The sequence below is a fragment of the Cyprinodon tularosa genome, unplaced genomic scaffold, assembly GCF_016077235.1.
Source record: "Cyprinodon tularosa strain WSP-4 unplaced genomic scaffold, ASM1607723v1 ctg729, whole genome shotgun sequence".
In the NCBI taxonomy this organism is placed as follows: domain Eukaryota; kingdom Metazoa; phylum Chordata; class Actinopteri; order Cyprinodontiformes; family Cyprinodontidae; genus Cyprinodon; species Cyprinodon tularosa.
Window position 1 is genome coordinate 592,925 of NW_024039484.1, and position 21,190 is coordinate 614,114.

Consider the following 21,190-nt stretch of genomic DNA (forward strand, 5'->3'; position numbering starts at 1 on the left):
GCTCTATTCATAAAAATGCAATTCCACGCAGCTCTATGTCTGCCTGACTTGACTGAATTACACTTGATATGGCAGGGAGGCAGATTTAGGTTTAGAAGACGTTCACAGACATCAGGCACTTTATTATGTGATATAGAGGGGATACAAAATCATCCAGAGAAATTAAATACCTTTTGTTCAAATTTAAATTTTAAATGAAATGAGGAACTACTGTAGCTATATTAAAGGAAAATGTATAAAATTAGCACATCAGAACTTTAAGAGAAACTTCACTGGAGTTTAGATTTAATTGTTTTTAAAACCCTAATTTTTCCAAAGAGAAACAGATTATCTTGCATTTTTTTTGACAGACTAAAGAGATAGTTGTAGGTATTAGTGATGCACAATTGATTTTGTACAAAATAAAATCTAAAAAATGTGGTGTGTTTTATATTTAGCTGTATTATGTTTATATTTTGTATAGTTATGCTGAACCTTACCAGAATAGGGGCTAATTTCCTTCCGCTATCTTCAGAGGCATCTACAGATCAACTTAATCTGGACACAGCAACAATCACACATTAATGGATTGAATTTATTACATAGAGGACTTCTAAAGTATATATTTTTTCCCAGTAGAGGCATGTTGACATAAAAGCACACCTTGCTCTTCAGATTTTCATTTGTTTTTATTTTTTGAAGAACCTTTTGAATCAGTTTTAACATTCAGCCATCTGGAGTTCCCATCTGTATGAGCGGAGGTTTTTCTGCTTAACCTGAAATAAATTCAGATTTCTTTTTCCAGTAGGAATCTAAAATCTGTATATGTGACCTATTCTGTCAAAGGGTAAGAATGTTTGTTCACTATATTTGCTTCCTTGAATAAGTGTCACATTGCAAAGTTGTGATTTTGCGTTTGCAGCAGAGAGCGACGGGAATGTTGTTAACCTTGCAGGTAAATATTGTAAGATCGGAAATTTTAACTTGATGGAAGAAAGAGAGAGGGAGTTACAGATTCTCCTGAGGGAGACATAAATGTCTGCACAAATATTTCAGAGTGGACTTGTGTGCTGGATGGACTCAGCACCATGCTGACGCTGCCATCCTCAGATGCAATCACACAACTAAAACTGTCACAAAGATGAGACCCCTTCTACAAAGATGAAAAGCTGGCTTTTATTGTCACTGCAAGGTCTTCACGGGACATTAACTCCATTGCAGAGCTCTTTGAATAAATAAGAAATAAAGAAAACAAGCATTTTATTAATTGCTTTTAGGAAAACTAGGAGCTTACTTAAAGGTATAGTGAAGGATTTTCACAAACTTTTGAAAAGACCTTTCCTCTCCACTTAAAAAAGAAATGCACATGCACAACCTTGTATCCACTCCCGAAAGGGAATGCCTATTAAGCGTGTGCAAGAGCGTGCACAAGTCCATTTCTCCTTGTGAACACTGTGTTTAAAAGTTGCTGTTTACATCGCTCATACAAGCTTACTTTCCAAGAGAAGATGTGCAATTCTTCAACTATGTCAGACTCACCACAGCTAAGGGAAAATGGGGACAAGTAGGTAGGACGGTCTTACATAAACATATCAGCTTAATGATTGACAATTAGGAGGACCACTAATTTAAAGATACACCTGGAAAAAGAACATCCTTCACTACACCTTTAATAATGAGATAGTTGAGATCTGAGGTTCTGTTTAGAGGTCATTACCAATATTCAAATGACTTACAGTAGATGTTGGTCACCAGGAGCAACTTAAAAGACAGAGGCAAGACAAGCATGCATACAGAGACTAGCGCCGAACAACCTAAAAAAGTGTTTTTGCACTGCTTCATTTTTTCTTCCAGGTAGTTATTCCGGCTCGATACAAGCATAATAGTGTATGTGGTTAAAGCATGAAGGCAGTGTAAGCAACAGCAATTCACCACTACTGGCAATTTTTACCTAAAGCAAATATATGTTAAAGTGGCAACGACTTGTTTTAGCTTCTCAGAGATCTGTTATTAAGGATGTCCAACAGCACAACAATCCATAATTCCCAGCCCTCCCTCTTTAATGAAGGCTATTCGGGTAGGGTACTGTTAGCTTTTGCATACCATTAAGTCCAAAACTATATTTGTCCTAGATAAAAAAAACAACAACATGTTTGTTTTAATCTCATTTGCTAAATACTAGAAAAATTAAAGATAAATCTTTTTTTGTTTCATTTTTCAAATTCAAAAGTTTACATGAACGGAGACTGTGCCTTCGCATGATTTAGACAATCCAAGAAGATTAGGTCACGACTTTATAATTTCGGATAGGTGACTTTGTTTGGATTGGAGGAACACCCATTAAACTATTTTAGAATGGCAGCTCACAGGAAATTCAACCACAATCGGCCAAAGACTAGGAGAGACCCTTACACATCAGATACATCGGTGTACAGATGAATAAAGGTGCCATGTTCATCTGCTCAAACAAAATGTTTGCATAAACACATTTTAAAATGTCCTCTATCCACCCTTTGTAAGTTTGTTTAAAATGGAGTGAATCTTGGCACTGGGCAAAATAAATTGAGGATTATTTTTAGACATGCCTCTTTTTTAATAGGAAAAAAAACCTCTCTTATATCCATTATTGATGCCTGCTGACAATTTTCTCTTGAGGAAAACAAATTTTATCCTAACTAATTTTTTCATGTTCTTCAGCATAGAAATGAAGTGGAAAAATACCTTATTTTTTATTCCAATGAACGGCATGACTCAGAGAACCAAAAACTTAATGTCAAGAACATTAATGTAATTTAAAATATAGATTGCATGTAATATCTAATAAGGCAATGACCTCCATGTTGAAAATTTATGTACAGTATGTGTACAGCATCTGTGTACAGGTCTCATTGTAGATATAAACTCTTATAATGGTTGGTAATGTTTCTTTAAAAACTCGCTTACAGTTAATTATCAATGAACTTAAAATGCATTGCTGTTCTTTTTAATAGGGTAAACTAAACATATAATTTCAATTTCAATTCATTTTTTTATATGGTGCCAATTCACAACACATGTCATCTCAAGGCACTTTACAGTTCACCAGATCATAAAGTCCAATTGATTCAAAGTTTTCTATCTAAGGAAAACTTGATTGCATCAACTCATTGACTCGAATGCAACCCCTCACACTAAGCATGCTTTTAGCGACAGTGGAGAGGAAAAACTCCCTTTTAACAGGAAGAAACCTCCAGCAGAACCAGGCTCAGTGTGAGCGGCCATCTTCCTAGGCCGACTAGGGTTCAAGGAGACAGAAGCAGAGATACAAAAAGCAACTGTAGAAGGCGTCCCAGTCCAAGAAACACACAGCCAGGCAGACGAGCTTCGAGCCAACTTCCATGTCAGAGGATGAAGAGAGCACATCCAGCCAGTCACAGTCAGAGAAACAGGACTACACTGGAAAACAGGCTGATCTCCAACATCTATAAACAAAGGTGTTGATGGCAGAAGCTACTATGAGAAAAAGCAGAGAGAGCATAACGTTAGAGATTGAACTAACAGATTGTGCAGAGTGGGAGAAGAGAGATAGAATGAAGCAGAATGATGAAATGGGGGTCCCTATGTCCTCCAGACGTTTAAGCCTATAGCATAACTATAGAGATATAGTTATGCTGCTAACATATAACAATTAATCATACAGTTAGTAAGAAATTGGCAAATTAAATGACATTGAGCCTGACCCAAAAACATTGAGGATGTAGACAGGTGGAAAAGAACAGTTTAATAAATGCAATATATATAAAAACTTAAAATGATTTAGCACAAATGGAAGACAAATGCAGTTGCTGGAACGAGCTGAGTACTTTCTTTAGTCTTGATATTCGAAGAACAGCCTCCAAGTTTCAGTGTAGCAAAAACCACACGCCGTGAACGCCGTGTGGTTGACCCAAAAGGGGTGTGTTTTTTGGCTTGCGGTCGACTACAGGGTTAACTTTACTCAATACCTATGTCAGACCTGTTGTCATTTCCTGAATACAAACAGTTAAGATCAGTTAAAGAAAAGTCTGTATACTGTATGAAAAAACAAAAACAACTGAAACTATACTCACTTCAATATTAAAGATTTTTTTTTAAATACTACCACTGAAACTTCTTAAATTATACTGAAAGCAATTTCATTAGTTTGCAACGACCTAAATCTATGCTTTCAATGACATTTATTTTTTCTCCAGTTTCAAAGCAATGCTTCGTTTGTCTAATGCCTGAAGCTGTCTCATAGCAAGAGTCTAAATGTAATTGGATTGTAATGAAAACAGTCTGTAACAAGCATCATTCAAATGATGAAATCCATACTTTTCAATTGGCTAAGACCATAGATATGTCATTTCTGTTCCAGGTGATTTGAGGTCTAAAGGGGATTGGTGAACATCAGCAGGGACCCGTCCGTTCGTCTATCCATCTTGTTTTTCTTCTTTTAATTCACTTGCAAATTGATGATCTTTTGAGTACTGTTGGTAAAAGCCAAGGTACACTCACTGATCTACAGTCTGAAAATCAGGGGGCTTTGGATTAGGAGGAAAAAAAAACTTTTTTCCATGGTGGGAAAATACCAGGATAATAATTTACTGCAGGTATATTGATATTGAAATTTCATAATATCTTAACAGAATAAACCAAAAAAAAAAAAGAAAACAAAAAAAACCCCAAAAATTGAGTCATAACTTAATAAACATCAGACTCAGTTAATCTTACAATTTGTCTTGCATATGGTTAATTCTATGCATTCTAATCGATGCATGCAAATTGTATCAAAAGATACGATTTGTACTTTTCTTACCCTCACTTCCTTTTTCGATATATTTAATATCCACCTGACCTCCATCTGTAGACATAAAAATGAAAGATATTACTTCAGATAAATTACCAGACAGCAAAGCCTTGAATAACCTCTGAAGCTCAAATACAGATGTGGGCATTAGCATTTCATACAGAAGAAAACACAGCATAAAATAGGAAACCTACATCCAACTGGATTGTGGGGATTTAAAAATTCAAATATAATCTGTTTACTGGATAAAAACAGTAAAAAAAAATATAGCAGGCAGAGAAAGAAGCAGCGTGGGGCAATTGCCTATATATGACAATACACAACTCCAAAAAAAGCTCCCTGTGCCCCTGTTTCCTGTTCAAAGAGAATAACATTAAAGCTGATGAAGATTGAGAGCTTTATTCTGCTGGGCATTTGTCTCACAGACTTGGAGATGGGATTTGAGATTTGTCATTGTTTCTGAAATGTCTGGTTTGATCTCTGCATTTTGCAGTTTTTAGTTTTGCTTTGTATGTAGCCCAGTTTGAAGAGATTTTTAGTCAATCAGCCAGACCTTCTTTTACAGTTATTTAATGCCACGTTGTGATTTTGTCGCATGGTTTGAACTCTGTAGTTTAGATTGCAGAAACACCCACTAATACTGATCCTCTGTTGCCTGGATCCAACCTCTAGCTTTGGTTTATGGAGCGTATTGCCACTTCCTATCAAAATAAGAAATCTTAATTTGAGGAAGTGAGTGCTGTGATCAGATCCAGGTGAGATCACCTTGCTGAGGCGTAGTGTGAGAGATGGCTTTGCGACAATGAGTTCCCAAGGGGGTGGGGTCCCAGCACAGGAAGAAACTGCCTGTAAACCAGTTTACCAGCTGCAGGAAGGCTAGGCTATGGATTTAGTTTAATAGATTACCGAAAGAGCTTTAACTTTGCACAACAGATTACAGCATGGTTAAGAATAGATTTAAAAATAAGAATAATAAAAAAAGCTGGGCTAAATTTGCATTATCTGCCCTGTTCCTCTTGTTACCCTTAAATAAAACCCAGTCTAACTTCAGAATTCCTCCATTGCTTAATTCACAAGTCACTTCAGAAAGGTCAGGAATACAACTGTTTTAGACTAATATCTCAAGCTTTTAACATTTTACAGACAACAGTTTTGAGCAGCACCTGGGTGCAGTGGGTCCCAGGTTCGATTCCTGGTCTTTCTGCATGGGGTTTGCATGTTCTCCCTGTGCATGTGGTGCTCTCTGGGTACTCTGGCTTTCTCCCACAGGCTTCCAAGTAGAATAAGGGATTTTAAGATCTCCTAATGTGTCCTTTGTCAGGATCTTGGCACTGATGACTGGATTATTGGTTCAGTCCCTCCAGCTACCTATCCCTGCCCAGTTTTCACTTCCTTTTATCAGATCCACCTGTTCAAGCTTCTACTTTAACTGTTTATCCCTGAGCCATCAGTGCAAGATTATTCAAGCCATAAGAGAGAGTTCTCTAGCGTATCGAGTTTGTAACTCTGATTGCCTGATCCTGACTAGTTTCTGCTCCCAGACCTCTTAGCCTGTCTGCCCCTGTTCTGACCTGTTTGCCTGACCTGTCGGACTCCTGCTGGATTCTGCCTGCTTTTGACCTTGGATCTGTCTTCTGACCCTGGCTTGGATTTCCCTACCGTACCTCTTCAGATCCCTCATCTTCTGGCTTGGACTTCTGGTTACCTCCTCAACACCGGTTTTGGCTTCTCTTTTTAGAAACTGTCTGCTGGCTTCTTCATGTCAGCTGGCTCTGCAGCTCTCTTTCCTTTGGCTCCTGAAACTCTCTGGGGGGCATCTGCCATGGGCTGTGTAAAGTCACCTGGCTGGATTCCACTCCTTCCTCTGGGCTTGGACTGAACTTAATAACCAGGTTAGTGACTCACATGCTTGTTATCATCCTCTGTTTGAGTTACCTGATCACTAACCTGCAATTTGCCCTCTACAGAGGTTGTGGCCATTTATCCCTAGCTGCTGTCCTGCTGGGGTTTATTATAGTCAATAAGCGTTTTTATAAATCACTTTAGTCTGTCTGCCTGAATTCTGGGTCCAACTTTCAGAGCCCTGACATCCTAATCTCACCCTGTGGTAATTCCAGTCATCATTACAACATATCCAGGTTACTTGCTTTAGTGCGTGGAAGGTGCTTCATGTTCTCTTCAGCCGAGCTGCTGCATTTAAGGCTTGTTCACAGGGGTTTCATTGTGTTTTTGTATTTTTATGTTCAGCACTTTTCCAAAATTCCTTTTCATGCCGAAGCCTCTAAAAACTACCAGCTGTACAAGTCCTGCTTTTACTTTTAATACAACTCTTCCACTTGTTCATTCTTCTTTTTTCTCCCCATTCTCTTTTACACTGGAGAGGTGGGGGGAAGATGAAGCACTCATTTGCCTGGAGTCTTTTTCCCGGCAGCGGCCCAAGCTTTAAGATGGATTGAGGGGGGGGAATTTGCATGAGGTGGGGTAAGGGCGGTAATAGAGATGTGCGGGGAGAGAGAGGGAAATGTTACTGCTGAGGTAAATCAAATGAAGGTTGTAGAGTGTGTGTGCGGGTGTGTGTGGGGGGGCATGGATGATAATAAAAAAAGTGCTGTCTTATGTTCAGAAGATACACACTACTGCTGTCTACTTCAGATTGAGCGCTGGATTGACTTTTACCTGGTGGAGATGCTGCCTCTCCCCTCTCACCCTCCCTTCACCCAGCCTGTCTGGAGCCATAGAGGATTGTCAGTCTGTATGGATGAAGATGAACACGATCAGAGTGTGCCTCTAGCTCAGCTACCTGCGCTGCCTGCATCACATCACATCTGCACTCTGAAATGCTTTCGCAGGCACACATTCAGAGAACTTTCTCTCCTGCACACTAGCTGACGAGGATCCAGCCCACCCCGCCCCCCCTGCCCTGCCACCCATCAGTGCAGGCGAGCACTTCTGTTCGTACTGGTGTAAGCAGCGACGAGCCGTATTTCACTCCCCAGCCGCAGCAGCAGGACAGCTCCACAGGAGTGCAACCATCACCAGACATCACACACCAGCTCAAGGCAGGCATCAACCTTCTCTCTTTTCCTCTTTGTTCTCAGCTGTCCACTTTTCCTCCTTTCAGTGATCTTGAAGTGACGCAGTCTGCCTGACCTTCCCTTATCTTTCCACTCTATTTCTGGCTCTTCAGCAAGTGGGAGTGCCATGGAGGACACCCTCACCTGCAGCCATGCCACCTTCTCCCAGGTGTTTGGACGGCAGGGGCAGCTAATGCAAGCCAGTAAGTAACAGGAAACACTCCTCCACAGAAAATCACTGTGATCTGCATGTATTATGTGTCAGTATCTGCTCTCCATCCTTTGATGATTTTGATGGCTTTTTTGTTGCAGTTTTTCCTTTTAGATTGATCCTGACTCTATGCAACAAACCTTTGTAAAAACATGTTCCAGGTTCTGGGAGATATCAGGAATAAACATAACAAATGGTGGTTGCACTAATATAGGAATCCTCTTAAGTTTTGCAGGATTGTTGGTGTTATGGGTGGTAACGCAGTAAGTTTATGAGGGGTAGCTAGAGTATGTTATCTGGTGTTTCATTGTCAGGAGGGGGGTTCCAGGGGATGGCTGTTTACTACAAAGAGCTTGGTTAAATTTGGGACTGTGGATTAGCAAACCCAGGGTTTTTTAACCAAAGAAAAATAAACATTTAGGACACAGATATAAATTAAAACTTATGTGATGCAACATTGATGTATAACTTTTGATATTACTATACGTCCCATAAGCATTTGCTAGAGGCACTAAAATTAAAGTATTTTGATGTTTTTGATAATCAGCTGTTCCTATGGTTGATATTGGTACTGTTAGTCTGTTAATCATCTTTATCCCTTTTATAACATATCTAATATTAAAGTTGGCTTTCATAACAGCCTTTTTGGTGATGCTCTGTGATGGCAGCTATCGTCAAACCATTGAATTCCAAGATTTTGCAAGAAAACTATTAGACATATTGTAAATATGTAGATTTTTTTTTGTAATATTGTAGATTTTTTTGTTCAATTTCCCAATGGTGAAATTTTGCTCAGTGTGTGAACTCATGACATTGGCCATGTTATTCTGCCTTTATTTTCAATCAATATATTTTCTGTCATGCTAAATCACATTTGGGGTCGCGAGGGGTGCTGGTGCCTATCTCCAGCTGTCTATGGGGGAGAGGTGGGGTACACGCTGGACAGGTCACCAGTCCATTGCAGGGCAACACAGAGACAAACAGGACAAACTACCAGTCATGCACATATTCACACCTAAGGAGAATTTAGAGGAGCCAATTAACCTAACAGTCATGTTTTTTGACCGTGGGAGGAAGACGGAGTACCTGGAGAGAACCCACGAATGCACAGGGAGAACATGCAAACTCCATGCACAAAGAAGGAATCGAACCTGGGACCTTCTTGCTGCAAGGCGAAAGTGCTACCCAATTTACTTCATGTAGGGAACTTTGAATTGTCTTTTGGCCTTACCCTACTGATTGCATAAAAAAAATTATAAATTAAGGCACAAAATCAAAATGCACTTAACAACAATAGAATGTAAATGACATGCACAGAAGCCCATGGCTTTGGTGCATGCTACTAACATGATTATCCAGTTTTTGACAAAAAATAAATTCAAATGAGATTAAAACATGTTCTCGTAAAAGACGAAACATGAAGCTTGTATCAGTTCAGAGCTGCTGACCAAAAAAAAAATTAAAAACAAAACACACATTGTCTCATCTGTTTAAAAGACTATTTGCTTTCAGTACAAAGGACTGCTTTGTTCCATTTTGTATAAGGGCTGGGCAGCAGTATGCCAGCATGTATTGGGTGTCATATTGTACTGTTGGTGCAACATATTACACTGTGTCAACATAATATATCATATCATACATCATAGTACTGACAGACAGTATGGAACTGCATTGCATCACATTGTGCCATATCATGGCATCTTATTCTATATTCTACTGGCATTGGACCCTATGTATTTCAAGAACTCAGTTTAAAGTGCTTGGATAAAAGGAGAATGGCTGTTTTTAACTTTGCTGTTCATGTTAGTTGCGGATGTTGTTAGTGGTAACACAGCAAGTGGGCGTCTTAACTCCCATGTTTCATTGGTTGATGGTGGGGTGGGGGGATCATACATATTATTTGCTAAGTAGCTGATGTGTTTTTCTTTAGTTTTTCTAACATTGGGCAAATTCTCTTGGTATTATTAGGAGTCAAGAAATACAAATGTTTGTTTTCCTTTTGATATTTTATTAATCTTAATGTTCATTTTTTGTGTTTCAACAAAAATAACTGTCCAGAGTATTATGCTGGACAAAACCACATACACGTATGCAAATGTGGCTTCTTTTAGTCTTTATTGGTGGATTCTTTTTGAAGGCAGCTACTGAGAAATCATTTAAATGTAAAATTTAGCAGTAATAAAGTAATAAATCACATCATACAAAATTGTAGTTTAGTATTCTGTTTTTAATGTTGCCTTTCTACTTTGTAATATTTGACCTTACCCTTTGTATATCTTATCTCATATAGAAGAAAAACTATACTTTTCATTGTCTGGAATTATATTGTATCCCATTCTTTATGTTATGTATTACATCTCATTGTTTATGTCATTTGTTATATCTAATATATAATACTACATCGCATCATATTGATTTTGATAGCATCATTATATATCATAAATCATTAAATAGGGGTTGTAACTAGTTTCATTTACTCAGTTGAGTAATTTATTAATCAAATATTTCTACTCTTTCTGATGTAAAATGGCCACTACATCCATGGTGATTAACTTCTCCATGTAAAAACATGTCTGATTTAGAAAAAAATGCTTCAGATGAAGACCCATAATTATTGTTTAGTTTGATATATGTTTGTATTTGTACACAAGCTTATTTTAACCTTCCATTACATTTGGAGCTCAAGGTAATATACAGTAAGGAGTAAATATTGTCACTGGAGGCAATGGTTTCATACGTTTGATGTAAAAAAAAAAATTGGTTTGGAAAAGTGTTTCTTAATGCCTGCAGTTGTTATTTTTCAATTGCATTATTTGCTTTTAATTATTTTACTATAGTTTTTTAAAATGCCACCTATCTTTACATTTTGGTCTGTTCTTATTATATAGTTTCAAATATCAGATTTTATCATAAGCAGCCCTTCTAAACAAACACTTTTTTGCTCTTACTTGATTAAAAATATGATAAAGTAGTTTTTCTCTTACTTAGGTGCAATTTTTGGTTCACCTGTTGTCTCAGTGGAGTCCTCGAGAGCTGCTATCCTGCAACATTTACATTCATCCCTTTTCCAACATGGCGGAATCAAATGAATGAATCGTTACTAGGTTTCTGCTGAGCTAAAAGACTTTCTGATGTGAAGATATAGCCATTTTTTAGGGATGCTATATTCCCAAAAGTATTCACTCACCCAAAGAAATAATTAAAATCAATTGTTCACAGTTGTGTAAAATCAAGGGAGCTCTAAGGAGTTCAGTGGATTCCAGCATATTACTTTGACAGAAAGCAACAAGTCTAGCTTTGACCTTTCTTCACTCCTTGTGGGGCTGTTCTTCAACAGCAAAGCTTGGCTCCTCTGTTCCACTGAGAGGAGTCTGAGTGCTTTATCAGACTGATAGATTTTGAAAAACCACATGCTTCCAACTTTGTAGGAAGTTTGCAGATGACCACTTCCAACATAATTGTGCACCAGTGCATAAAGCAAGGTCTAAAAAAGACATGAATAGAAGACTTTGATGTTGATGAGTTAAACTGACCTGCTCAGAGTCCTTACCTCAACCTGATAGGTTCTCTAAGCTCCAAATCATGTCACAGACTCTGCATCACACTGACAACATCAAACCAAAACACTGCATATTTGCACCATATATATATATATATATATATATATATATATATATATATATATATATATATATATATATATATATATATATATATATATATATATTTAATGCACTGAAATTTCATTTCAATGTGTTTATTTGCACCATGTTTTTTTTTTCTCCCCCACTTTTTACATTTGATCACTGCTGCACTTTAAGGAATGGAAATGTCATGAAAGCTGTCTAAGTCTAAAACTTTTTTGGGATGAATTAGAGCAGAGAGAGAGAGCCAGGTCGTCCTCTCCAACATCAGTCAGTGACCTCACAAATACACTTCTGGAAGGATGGTCAAAAATTCCCATTCATATACTCCTAAACCTTGAAGACAGCCTTTCCAGAAGAGTTGAAGCTGTTATAGCTGCAATGGACTGAGGTCATATTGAATCCCTATATATTAGGTAGATGGGTGAATATTTGTGGCATATAGATTATGTCAAAGAAGAAATGCATGTAATATGAGGACAGTAGCCCTCTAGCACTGGAATTTGGCACCCTTTTTATTAATGTTATCCTCATGGTCAGAATTATAGATCTAAGGGAATACAGTATAATCGTTGCCATTTAATTGGAACAAAAATGTCTTCAGAAATGGCATTGCCTCTGGAATCTTCACACATTTGCCTCATAATTTTTCAAGTTATTTTTAAAGAAATACTCTATTTCCAGAGCTCAGCCAAGCACGCAAAGTGTTTTCCCCTCACAAAGGATAATGAGAAGTCAGAGATATCCCAACGATCCTTCCTTTTGTATTGCACAGACTTTGTTGCAGCAGCTTTAATTTCCTGTATTCCTCATCATTACTACCTGGAGAGAAACATTTCTGATTGGAGTTCCAAAGCAAGTGTTGCAGATGAGAATCCAGTGAGCACATCACGCTGAGAGGCTGATAATGGAAACTGCAATTATTTTGGAAAACATTTCAGAATGCTTCTTGACACATTTATTACTGTAGTTGTATTGCAGATCTTCATCTGTTAGGAATTGTATCTATGCTCTATGTTAGGAGATGAACTTTGGATTAGTGCTGCAGTGGATTGTTTTCTCTGCTAAGTTCTTAACCCTCTTTTTGCACTAGAGCGCCCTTTTATAAATAATGCACTTTGTTTAAACATATCCTAAGGCTTAATGCTGTGTTCATAAGAGCAGGCTAGAGCTAAAGTGTTGCAGGGCCCTGATTACAATTCTGCTTCAGACAGCCTAAATGCTGGAAGCTGTTTTTGAAAATGAGGGTTTTATGGAGTTGCTGCAGATCTGTTTCCTGAGTCTGTTTTTATGTTTGTTGCTAAAGAGAGATGATGACCCTAACAAGATTTTTGTGCGAATAGCTTCAACAAGACACAGTGAAAATACATGATACAAGCTAAGAAATTTACAAATTTGTGTTCGATATAAGCCAGTGTGCATTGATATGAGTGAGTGGGACAATCTGCTGTAGATTTATAATGAACTCAGCTAAAACCACAACAGTGTCTTGATATTAGTAGGTTGTATCTCTGTATCTTAGGGCAACAGTGTTTCAGCCAAAAATAGAATTATGCTCTAGTGGGAATAAAAGTATATTTTTCTCATTTTCAAAAGACTTATTTAGACATTTAGTTGTAGGTATTGATTATATCTGCTCAAAATAAATTATAACTTACACTGGCCATGAAATAGTTTAATGTTAAATAACTTTTTCTATAGTTGCAACATATGTGACTGCTATAAAATTAAGGCCCATTCTGTTGGTGCAGAGATGCTATTGGTATACTTTTTACTGCCTCAGTCTTGTTACTAAACCATGTCCAGCCTTCCAAACGTCGAGCCAACAGATCTCAATCAACGTGAGTAGCTTTAGGATGTGATGGAATGAGAGAAGCACATCAAGGTACAGCACCTAGGTAGAATATGTTATAATTTATAAATAATTTCAAATCTCTGAGGATGTTTCCGGCACCTTATAAATCAGCACAGTCTGAAGGCTAACAGAGAGTCCAAGATAGAAACTAAGGAGATGTGCTGGTGAATTTCTCAGTTATCCAGGTCACAGTCATTCCAAAAAAGTTTGAAAAAAAACAATCCACTGGACGTTGCTTCCAAGTTTGAAGATGTCTCGCTATCTATCTATCTATCTATCTATCTATCTATCTATCTATCTATCTATCTATCTATCTATCTATCTATCTATCTATCTATCTATCTATCTATCTATCTATCTATCTATCTATCTATCTATCTATCTATCTATCTATCTATCTATCTATCTATCTATCTATCTATCTATCTATCTATCTATCTATCTATCTATCTATCTATCTATCTATCTATCTATCTATCTATCTATCTATCTATCTATCTATCTATCTATCTATCTATCTATCTATCTATCTATCTATCTATCTATCTAGACAAGTTTCTGGTTGTTTCTACATAAGAGCTACTTTAGATCTATAAGCAGAATCATTAATTGTTTGTTAATTAGCAATATGTGTGCATGTTTATAGTATAAAAAAGTTGCCTAAAAATGTTGGACCTCTTTACATGTGGTTCAAATGTTGGCACAATTTCCAGATCCCAGATGGTGCCTTAAATATACATCTGAAGACATGGTTATAGTAACAGCATAGAAATATCTATCCATTGTGCTGTTATAGAGGAAGATGTGTTTTGATGTTTAAATGTTAAAATCACACAGAAATAAAGCAAAAGAATGAGAGAAAAGTTTGATTAAATCCGGTAAGAAAATGCTGGTCATTATCACTAGTGAGTCATATCACTGTCTAAAAGGAAGGTTAAAACCCCAAACATAGGAGCAAAGGGACTCGCCACAAGTGAAATGATCAGCGTATGATAATCTCCCCCTAAGTGAGGTATCATAAGGAGAGAAAGCTGTGCTAATATGTGTGTGAGCAAAACAGATAAGCCTGACTGACTATCAACATTTCTGTCACAAGGAATAGGTTAAAATTCCAGAAAGTATTGTGAAAACCTTATTATAAAAGTTATTGACAACATTTGGCCCAAATGATGCTGTCTAAATGCAATACAGCCAATAATTAAGGAAATAGACTTTGAAGATAGAAATGACGTTCCTGCTTTTAGAAAGTTGCTCTTATTATTAATCTGACAGTTAGCAAATACAAAACAGGAAGGGAAAAGTCATATCCCTGAATGTCTAGACGCAGTTTGCAATGGGTTAAAAACCTTCTCTAATACCAGGCTACACTGACCTCCAGAATATAAAAGCTCTCATGTAACCAAAAAGAAATCAAGGCTCTGTACACGTCCAAATGGATCAAAGTCTTTCCGTTTTCACAGTCAAGGTTGGGTGGAAATTTGCTTTACTGCTGTGAGGCAGCCAGTAGTTTTGAAAAGTCACTGGAGGATTCAAAAAAATTTTCAAAACTCCTGGTAGAAGATGTGACATATTTTTTGCTGTAAGCTGAGACTTTGGTGACAGCCCTCAAAGACTCCTGATATGAATTTGGATCCTTTTGAAATTCAACTTCTTTCATTTTTGAATGGGCGACTTACCACTGCTTTCTCTAAAATGTGTCTTTTTTTTGTCATTTTAAAAATATCTATAAAAAATAAAATAAAAATACAGTTTATATAATTAGTTATATGTCTATTTCAAGTTTTGGGTTTTATTAATAGCTCAAATCTGGAGTTTTGATAATAGTTTTTAGACAGCCAATAGAAAAAAAGGTACATTTTTAAAAATATGGTACATCTAAAGAGAGCCATTCATCTGGTCCTCCTGAACAGATTTATATTTATCTATGTATTTTTCTCATTATATATGAATTTAAGAAAATGGGATAATAGGCTTTATTTATTGCAAAATTAATTTGTTTGTTTTTCATATAAAAACATTAAATTATTATTTGTTTCATTTTATCTAATATCCTTTCATAGCCTTCAGCCTGTCACTGTCTCATATAATAAAACGGAGAGAAAGTGTTTACTCCTATTTTTTATGTTTCTGTTATGAGTTTTGATCTAATGTGCAAAATTCAAAAAAATGTCTAGTTTCAGCTCTCCATACACATCTTTACAATTTTATGTTAGTTGCCCTTTCTGCCTATGGCCATACAAAGTTTGCAAGGTCGATAAGATATATAAAACAAGCCAAATCACTGCATCTTTATGAATCCACACCATCTCAGCCTCTGCTACTTAATGCAGGCTTCATGTTCAGCTCCCAATGAAGCACAGTCACCGTTTTGCTTTGTAGGATCATAGAGGTAGTAGAATAGGCATGCAAGGCTATCCTCACTTAAGTCCATACATGTGGTGCTCCAGTGCCCATAACTCTAAATATGGTCATTGTCTCTTGTGTATTGTCATCTGCATGTGGCTGCAGAGGCAGGTCAAGATGCTGGCTTATAGCCAATGTTTTCATCTCTGTTAGAAACCAGGGTTATTGGCTGTCCACTTTAATATCACTCAGAGAGTCTTCAAATGCTTCTTTGACAGAACGAATTTCAAGGCTGACGCATCCCGAAATAAAACCCACCAAAAAAAAAAAAATGTCTATATTGTGTTCTTTAGCAGATTCTACTTTCTCTTGGTGCTATTTCTGGTATATTAATTTAGCAAAAATAAAGAGCACTGCTGAATTTGCTTAAATACATCCACCCCAGTCTATACTATTGAATGAGCCTCCAACACTGGAAAACACTTGTTCAGAGTCAATACAAGTGTAATTTATATGAGCCTCCCTCCTCTTATTTCCATATTGGATTTGATTAACTCAGGAGCTGAAGCTTTGCAACCGTGCCTGCAGGAGCATCAGGCAGGTCATGCAAGTTCTGTAACTCCTGATATTTGTAGTTTAGTTGTCAGGTTTTGGAGTAAGACTCTTATATGTGTGTATGTACACTTTTTGGACTCTCCTGCATCAGTCGCATTTATCTTCATTTGTAGACATTAGGAAACGATCGATAAATGGATCCAGGGCCCACTTGCTGCGTTGTTTGCTCAGCAAAAACAAGTAGGTCTGGTCTCTGTCGGTAAATCTGTGGGGGATCAACCTGTTCTTTCTGAGAGAAAATTTTGTTTTGTAGGATGCTGAGCTTTATTAACTCCAGACATCCTCATTCATAGTGGGATTAGACAGGCGCTTGGCTACTGGAGTGTAGTTACATTTATTAATAGCTCATGTTTTCTTAGCAGAAATGTATGCACCCTACCTTTATTTGGATCCTAAAAAATGTGCATTTACTTATATGCTGCCGTATATCCTGAGTTAATTTACCCAAACTGGTGCTTTAATATGAATACTGATGTCTGCAGACAAAAATGCAGCACTTTTGTATTATACTAAGTGTATCGTTTATAGATTTTGTCCAATCTGCTGACTTCTTTAGACTGACAGTTTGTCAATAATTGCAGTTTTATGTTTAGATGAAAGCAGAGTTTAATTTATTTCCTTTAGCTGGATCTAATTCCAAACCCTACCTTTTTGGATAAACAGGACTTGACTGGATCGGGATTATTACTGGGTGGGGACCTGACAATATTGTTTTGGTGTCGTGTACATAAATAATGTGCAGCAGAAGTTTAAACATTTATTTGTTATATATCATGAACAAATTCTTAACATTTGAGCTTTGGCTAACGTTAGCATTCAGCTGATCTTTGGTTTTAGGTTTGGTCAGTAGGCCAGTCTAAAACACATATATTTAAACATTTCCATTGTTGCTGTAGTTGTATGTTTAGGGAGATTCTCCTGCTAAAAGATGAACCCTCTTTTTACAGCATTTAGCCCCAGCCATCACGCCATAATCTTTGATGGGCTTTTCTGTGAACCTTTCATGATACTGCCACCACCTTATTCATATTAAGGGGATAGTTAATGCAATACATTGGGCTAGATTTCCTCTACTACTCATATTGTGTTGCATTTTGGGAACAAAGTTAATTTTGTTATGACAAACTCTAAACAGGACTTCTTATGGATTTGTTTTAACAGTGTCTTAGTGTCCTCCTTATATATGGGCCAGATTTGCAGAGTGTGCATCTAATAGATATCCTATTGACAGATTCTCCTACCTCGGCTGTAGATCGGCTCGGCTGTACCTACAGAGTTTTCAGGCTTTTTGGCTGCTTCCCTGATCCAAACTTGCTTTGTCCAGTCTGGGACTGTAGGTGAAACCCTATGTCTGTGCAGTATATATAACTGCAGTTATACTATATTTTTATGTCTTTTACGAATTGTGGATGAATTATTTTCTTTGAGATTTTAAGACATACATACCCAGCCATCACAGTGTCTCATGACGTCTCAAGATGTCTGCATAAAAAGAATCAAGACGTCTCAAGACATTTGTGCACATCAAGATATCTTAGTACATCTGAAGACATGCACCCATATGATAAAACATGCAACTGCAGAAAATGGGATGCTCTCAGACAGAATTTTGTGTCTTGAAGACATCGAGTGTCTTGAGATGTCCTAAGACATCTTTTTTTTTTTTAAAGACATTCAAATCTTAAGATGCCTTAAGACACCCTTTGCAGCTTGTCTCAAAAGCATAGTCAAGCTATCTTGTTTCAAAAGGAGTTTTATGATTAGAATTGTGCGTACTTATATTTGCTGCAAAATCTTATACACATTCTGCATGCAGTGTGCAGTTGGTGGCTGCAGTTATACACGCAAACCTACTCATATTTCATGTTCTGCCTTTGTATTCATTTGATGCAAAATACCTAATTTTTTATTTTATTGTATTTTGTCAGACCAGCTTGCAAAACTTGATAATGGTAAAAATGCATATTATTTCTCCAGATTTCATATGATGCATTTACACCTGCAGGAGCATTTACACCAGAAAAAAATTAGAGTTTAATAGTTTAACCTTACCTTTAACTTCTGCATAGCTTTACCTCTAACCTTTGACCACTTTGGTGATGTTTGCTTACAAATGTTCTAACAAAGCCATGTCATCACATTGCAATATATATACTTCTATTTACTACTTTAGTGATGTCTAGAGGTGCTTGGTTTCACTAGATTTTATTTAGTAGCAGCAGGGGGAATGAGCGGAGTAAAAAAAACACACCACACACCAAATAACAATGAAAAGTCTGAACACATGTACTAAATCTAATAGACATTTTGAATTTCTTATACAGCTTTTAACCTATTGCTAAAACAGCTGGCTCATTTACAGCAGCATAAACTATTTGTTCCACCTTTTACGTTTTCTTTTTTTATGGAATGGCAAAACAAATAAAGGTGCAATCTCACCTCCAACAGGAAGCTGAATAATAGTACAGTTTCCATAGATTCAGTTGAGAAAAAAACAAAACATAAACATGAAAAAATATGAACTAAGGGGTTTAATCACACAGAACATCAAGGACAGAAAGATTAGGCCAAAAAAGATGCAGCAATCTCCCCACATTTGTTTCAATATTATTGGGTTTACTATTCAGTGGATAAGATTATTGCTGCTTACAGATTGATAAATTAAGTTTGTTACCACTATATATGAGTGCTGTTCGTGTCTAGGTTTGACAAGTTTACCAGTCCTTCTAAACTAGGACAGATAATGAGAATGTAAAACAGCTGATGTTAGAAAACATTTGGAGAAGAAAAAAAACACTTTCTATACAGTAAGTCAATATGTAGATGGCACCTATCTTTTATCCTTTGAGCACATTTTGTTATGATAAAACCACAAACATGAAATGCATTCATTTTAAATTGACTTGCTTTAAAAGAAAATTGGTTGCACAGGATTGTATTTTAGAGCAGCCAAGTAGAGGGGGGTACATGCCACACTGTTCAGGCTTTTTACTGTAAACATGTAAAAATAAAATGATCATAATGCCCTACCACTTCACAATTATGCTCTATTTGACGTTGATTATTTATAGAAAATCTTAATACCTTGCAGTTTCTTATAATTTGAGAAAATAAAAGCACATTTAATAGATGATTACTCTTATTTGACACTATATGAAACCAAACGGTCCATTTTTACTTATTTTTGGTTTTTTAATACTCTTAATTCATGCATGTATCTGCATTGTTTTAAGAGTGGAAATATTTTACCTCCCTCGCTTTGCCTCTTCCACTAATCTATGTCTCTTGTTAATCTCTTTCACAAAAACACTTTCATTGAAGGGGGTAAGTGAATGCACATAAGCTGAATACTGCTCACTTGGTGAACACATCTCTTGGATTTAATAGTAACTCCTCTCCAGCACCAAGAAGCAGCTAAATTTGTTGCTGCCTGATCTGCTGTGGGCATGCCGACTTGCCAGGAAAGTGCTTAAGGTATGAGCATCAGCAGATTCCACGCAGGGACTAATCCAGCTTTTTTTGGAGGCTGATTACTGTATTCTGTGGTTTGCGTAACTGTGTCAACATATTTCGTTACTGCATACTGTAAGCTTCAGTCAAAATGTAGGTTCCACCAGCCTACGGTCAAAACTCCATACTGCAGAGATGTAAAGTAGTCTTATTTAGCGCACACACCTCAGGAGCAGCTTCCAGCGTGCTGTTCAAGTCCCTGCTGTGTTTTCTGCCTGTGTGCTGACTCGACAAATCTGCATCATTCTGCAGTTCTGGTCTCTACTCTTCCTGAGATGCATTTTTCCCCCTAACATTGGTTTTTGTCATAGTTTTACCACAATGCTGTCACAATCTACTGCAGAGCAGACAAAGTGACACAATGGTGGAGAGGGGTACAGGGATAAGAAAAAATACACAAAACTATTTTCTAAAAGAGACAGATATGTCAGATTTAAAAAAAAATGTTGCAAGGCTTTCAAATGAGTTAAAAAGGTCTTGCCTCTTAAAGTAGATTTATACTGTTTGGTCAAAGTTTAGTTTTTCTTTGGAATATGTTTTATTAAAAGTTTATCAATAAGACCACAGACAGATTTAAGTGTAAACAGATAGGACTCTAAAAAGAAAAAATTTTTCCTGTTAATTTGCTTCTGTTGGTTAGTTATACTATATTTTGCAAATAGATTGGAAATGTATATATTCACACTTTGAATTTAATAATTATACAGGTAGTCACAGCCTAAAAATATACCTTAGGTCAATTATCCTACTTCTTTCCTCTTCCACTGCCTACATTTCTAGGATTTGCACTGTAAAGCTCAGAAAGGTTTTAGTGATTATAAAACCCAATCATTCAATTGCCCTAATTTCCAATTTAATTTGTATATTTCTAGATTCCTTTTTTCTTGTTTAAAGATGAAAGCTTAAATGAGAGTTTTAGACACAGATATTTAATATCCGGAGAATTAACCATACAGTTCTGGGAGCATTTATTTTAACAAATGGATTGAGCCAAAAGTTCTTTTTTTTCAAAGAGAATCTGCAGCAAGCAGTACCAATGTTTGGTTTTTTGGTCAGGTTTCCATTTATCTCTATTCTGGCTGAAGGTCTTTGGTACGATGTGTGAATCAGGTAAAGATTTATTATAGACTCTAAAGAGCTCTAGCATTTATC

General features: G+C 36.8%; 1 protein-coding gene across 4 annotated transcripts in view; it reads left to right on the forward strand.

The window, feature by feature from the left end:
• Nucleotides 1-7,702: 7,702 nt before the first annotated feature.
• Nucleotides 7,703-21,190, forward strand: part of kaznb (kazrin, periplakin interacting protein b) — a 178,967-nt gene continuing 165,479 nt past the window's right edge. For 3 of the 4 annotated variants that reach the window (XR_005279303.1, XM_038269357.1, XM_038269358.1), the window contains exons 1-2: nt 7,712-7,845; nt 7,974-8,063. Coding sequence is in view for 3 of the 4 variants with exons in the window: in XM_038269357.1 (XP_038125285.1) it covers nt 7,988-8,063 (76 nt within the window). In the remaining variant the exon portion in view is untranslated. Of the gene's footprint in view, nt 7,846-7,973; nt 8,064-21,190 lie in introns of all 4 variants that reach the window. The other variant, XM_038269353.1, reaches the window with a different exon arrangement.